Source organism: Myodes glareolus, chromosome 7 (genome assembly GCF_982192425.1).
Source record: "Myodes glareolus chromosome 7, mMyoGla1.1, whole genome shotgun sequence".
Classification (NCBI taxonomy): domain Eukaryota; kingdom Metazoa; phylum Chordata; class Mammalia; order Rodentia; family Cricetidae; genus Myodes; species Myodes glareolus.
In genome coordinates, this window is record NC_142032.1 from 31549914 (window position 1) to 31554681 (window position 4768).

The 4768-nt window shown below is 46.3% G+C and overlaps 1 protein-coding gene across 1 annotated transcript; it reads left to right on the forward strand.

Moving 5' to 3' along the window:
- Positions 1–702: 702 nt before the first annotated feature.
- Dkk1 (dickkopf Wnt signaling pathway inhibitor 1) lies at positions 703–3843 on the forward strand. The gene is made up of 4 exons (XM_048438679.3): positions 703–1176; positions 1393–1558; positions 2584–2727; positions 2845–3843. Exons 1-4 carry the CDS (start codon positions 931–933, stop codon positions 3096–3098), a joined length of 810 nt encoding a protein of 269 aa, XP_048294636.1. The 5' UTR covers positions 703–930; the 3' UTR covers positions 3099–3843.
- Positions 3844–4768: the final 925 nt, after the last annotated feature.

Here is a 4768-nt window from a genome sequence, read left to right on the forward strand (position 1 = left end):
AATAGTTTGATTATTCGCCCGGTTCCCTCTCGCCCGCACCCCTGATCTAATTTCCAAACGTCAGTCTCTCGCCTCTCCCTCCAAATGTACCTTCAAACGCGAATTAGTTCTTCTCTTGGTATCCTCATTTGATGTGCAAATTTTCCTGTCTTTGCACATTTTTTGCTGGTATGTGTGTGCGGGGTGGGGGGGGGGGGACGGGGAGGGGGAGCAGCTAAACAAACTTAAAAGACCTCATTTGAAAATCGCAATGCGAAAGGGTTAATCAGCAACTCACAGGAGCCACCTGGCCTTTTCACAGACCCTTTGGATGACTGCTTGAGTCGTATTTAATACTGAATATTATTCGCTTGCGGGCGCGCGCGCGCGCGCACACACACACACACACACACACACACACACACACAGCAAGAGCTGGCATGAGGGGAAAAAAAGTGGTTCTGTATAGTCTATCACCTTTTAACTCTGAAAGTGTTTCAGACGGAAATAACCCAATCCCTCCGCAGAGCACCCAAGCTCGCAGAGCTCTCCCTCCCGCTTTTTTTTTTTTTTTCTAAATTAAAGTTCAGGTTAGGCTCTGATGTTCTGATAACCCGCACTCTAAGGTGAGCTGGACTAGGAGGACTATAGTGCAGGGGAGGGGCGAGGGGAGAGTGTCAAAGTCCTCCCTGCTTCCGACACACAAACACTCCCGCTCCCAGCTCCTCCCAAAGCTTTGAAATCCCATCCCGGCTTTGTTGTCTTCCCCGAGGGGCTGGGAAGGCTGGAGCCCGAGTATAAAGGCAGCCAGCCTGAGGTGGCGGGTGACTGCACAGAGCCCAGAGTCCAGCAGCAGAGACTCCACCGCCTGAAGTTCCGCACTCTGAACTCTGCTGTGGTGCAAAGTGACCTCTTTTTTTCCTGACTTTCTCCGGCTTGTGGTCTTCTGAGATGACGGTTGTGTGTGCTGTGGCAGCTGTCCGGTTCTGGGTCTTGCTAGCCGCGATGGCTTTTTGCAGCCTCCCTCTGCTCGGAGTCAGCGCCACCTTGAACTCGGTTCTCATCAATTCCAACGCCATCAAGAACCTGCCCCCACCGCTGGGTGGCGCTGCGGGACAGCCGGGCTCGGCCGTCAGCGTGGCGCCAGGAGTCCTGTACGAGGGTGGGAACAAGTACCAGACTCTTGACAACTATCAGGTGAGAGGGGCGTCGGGGATCCAAGGATGCTGTGATACTGAAGGGGTCTCAGAGAAGAGGGCATACAGTATCCTAGCTGTGTGAGATTGAGGGTGTGTTTGGAATGACTGCATGGGAACAGAGTGCTTGGAAGAGCTTTTGAAGAGGCCGATGGGGACCTTGAAGGTGTGGGTACCAGGATGCCTGAGCTGCTCACACTCTGCTCGCTTCCCACAGCCCTACCCATGCGCAGAGGATGAGGAGTGCGGCACGGAAGAGTATTGCTCCAGTCCCAGCCGCGGAGGTGCGGGTGTGGGCATACAGATCTGTCTGGCTTGCAGAAAGCGTAGGAAACGCTGCATGAGGCACTCTATGTGCTGCCCCGGGAATTACTGCAAAAATGGTGAGTCTTGTACTCCCCTGGAAACTGGAACCACTCTGCCTTTGAGCTCTACCTCTGCCAAAGCCGAGGCTCCGCTTGCGAACCTGGACTCATGTAAGGGTTTCCCTGCTACATCTTCACAGGCTTGTGTTTGAGGCCTTGGAAGTTTATCTTCCCCTGCCACCCTAGGTGATCTAACACACTTTACATTATTGGAGTGGACACTTCTGTCAGGACACTTGAGAAAGAGGGGGGAAGTCATTCTGAAAGAGAAACCTTAGCAAGACAGCCTTGGCATTTTGTGACCAGTCCCATTTTTCTTACGGTGATTCCCGTGGCTCTGCCAGGTTCTCTCAAAGGCCTCTGGACTTTAAAACTGTTGTCAGCCAAGGGCTAGGGAAATAGAGCTCTGCTGGACAGCTTTTAAAAGAGATCTCTGTACCACTTACATCCCTAGCTCTCCACAACTTCCCCTCCCTCCCTTCACTCTCAACTACTTTCAAAGAAGAACCCCAACACACACACACACACACAGCCACAGATCCACAAAATGTGAATGTCCCAAAGAAGTCTCCAGAAATAAATCCACAGGGTGGTTAAGTTCCTAGGGCACAACAGCATTCCAGAGGGAACTCACTAAGTCTCTGTAATATCGAAATTACACAGTGAGGCCACGGGCGGGTGAGATGGTAGTCTTTCAGACAGCTGCCTTGCCCAGAGAGCACCCAGAGCGGAGAAGTTATTTTTAAGATTAATTTTTAAGTGACTAGATTTCTTCTTTCCTACCCCCAAAGGGTAATATTAAACTAGACAGAAATATCCTGCTGCCACCTCCACAATTAGTGGGAAAGCATCTTAAATGACTCTACCGGGGTATTCCTTATGAGGGAGCAGGTCATTCCTTGGTGTTTCCTTGTCTGGGGAGATTTGTTGAACAGAAGGTATTGACTGCAGGGCGTTATCTCACAATAGACTGTTCTCATCGTGAGTCACAGCAACACATTATGAACAGCCTGGGGATTAATCACGGTTTCTGGCTTCCATAGGGATATGCATGCCTTCTGACCACAGTCATTTGCCGCGAGGGGAAATTGAGGAAAGCATCGTTGAAAACCTTGGTAACGACCACAGCACTTTGGATGGCTATCCCAGAAGAACCACGCTGACTTCAAAAATATACCACACCAAAGGTAGCTTTAAGATTCTGCCTCTCCATTTAGTGTTATCAGAAGTACATTCCGAGGTCTCTTCATGAAGACGGTGCAGGCCTAGCAGTAACTGTCATTTTCCTTCTATCTCCTCCACAGGACAAGAGGGCTCTCTCTGCCTCCGATCCTCGGACTGCGCCATGGGGCTGTGTTGCGCGAGACACTTCTGGTCCAAGATCTGTAAACCTGTCCTCAAAGAAGGGCAGGTGTGCACCAAGCACAGGCGGAAAGGCTCCCACGGGCTGGAGATATTCCAGCGCTGTTACTGTGGGGAAGGCCTGTCTTGCAGGATACAGAAGGAGCACCACCAAGCCAGTAACTCTTCTAGGCTGCACACCTGCCAGAGACATTAAACTGACTGTCTAGATGTGATGGACTCCTTTATCTAATATATGCTGCGAAAGCCTTTGTGATTTGTCAGCTCGATCCCAAGGATGTACAAACCTCCTGTGTAGAGTTGAGCATTCCGAGAATACCTTCCGCAAGTCCGGAGTGTGAGGACTTTGTTTCTTGATGGAACTCATCCGTGGTTGCAGTAAATTACTGTGTTGTAAATCCTCGGTGTGGCACTTACCTGTAAATGCAACAAAAGTTTTAATTATTTTGCTAGAGGTGCTGCATTGGTCTTGTTTCTTTTGCATGTAAATTTTTGTACACATTGATTGTCTTGACTCATAAATATTCTATATTGAAGGAATTTCAGCTCATAGTTCCTAAATGTGTAACCCTTTCTACTTTTATTTCTAGAAGATAGGATGCAAAGAGTTCTTGGAATAGCCAGTGATAGGCATGTAAATTTTAACATGAAAATACTAGTTTATTTCCTGAGATGTGCTATCTTTGCTTAGATAGTCCTTCTCCTCTCTCTCTCTCTCTCTCTCTCTCTCTCTCTCTCTCTCTCTCTCTGCTCTGATAGTCCTTGAAATAAAATTTAACATTTAATAATCATAAATTGTTACAAGTATAGATGCATTTTGGAACTGTCATCTTAGGGGAAGATGTGTGTGTTGTTGTTTTAAAAAGATAAGACATATGTCTATGTGTGAGTAACTTTAAAAAAATGTATTACACATTTATAAACTCAAATGGTTATGGTGATATGGGATTGAATCGGATATTACTACTTTCAAAAATACTTTTCTACCAGGTGTGGTTGGAATATAATCATGTAATCCCAGGAGTCTGGAGGCTGAGGCAGTGGGGGATATGCCCATGAATTCAGGTCCATCTTGGCCGACCTAGTGAAATCCAAGGAAACTTCTGCCACTGAGCAATGTCTCAAAAAAGCATCTGTAAAAAAATGGTTTCCAACAAATTAATATTTATTTAAGTGGCCAATATTTAATAGAAGGAAGGGGATATCCGAGAAAGCAATTACAAAGTACATGATGATGGGCAGAGAGGAGAGGAGGGTGTGTGGAAACGTGGTGAACAAGTGCATTCCAATGTAAGCCAAATAATTAATTCGGAATAGTTTATATACTCTGGCATGCAAGAAGAATTGTTTTAGTTACTTTGATTTAAAAATGATTACTAAACAACCACAAATTCTAGAATGTCCCACTTTCTCGTCTCTTACCAAGTAATTATTTCAATTTTTGTTTCACCTGTATTGCATTGATTAGAATGAGGAGAGGGATGTACAATTTTGTTAAAAAATCTATTATACAGATTAGATTTATAAACTACACATATAATAACACACACACACACACACACACACACACACACACACACATGTTCCAAATCAGGGGAAGAATAAAATAACCTTCCTCATTTATTTTTTCTGTAGTATTCTGAACGTCTGCATCAAAACCACAAAACACTAGGTTCACTATACAAAGGCTAGTAGTGACTGTCTGACTGTGCCAACGTGTTCCTTAAACAGCACAGATGTCCTAGAATATTCATTGCTTTTTGTGTTCCCGGAAGTGGTTAATTTTCAAGGGAGTCGGGCAACAGCACATGCACTCTGTTGGCTCATGGAGAGGGAGGACCTGGTAGGATGTCTCTGGCAGCATCC

Excerpts from the sequence above, each read along its gene's own strand:
- Dkk1 (XM_048438679.3), top strand. The coding sequence starts at position 931 with ATGACGGTTGTGTGTGCTGTGGCAGCTGTCCGGTTCTGGGTCTTGCTA. Across the intron at positions 1,559-2,583 it reads CGGGAATTACTGCAAAAATG|GGATATGCATGCCTTCTGAC; the intron begins GTGAGTCTTGTA and ends TGGCTTCCATAG. Across the intron at positions 2,728-2,844 it reads AAAAATATACCACACCAAAG|GACAAGAGGGCTCTCTCTGC; the intron begins GTAGCTTTAAGA and ends TCTCCTCCACAG.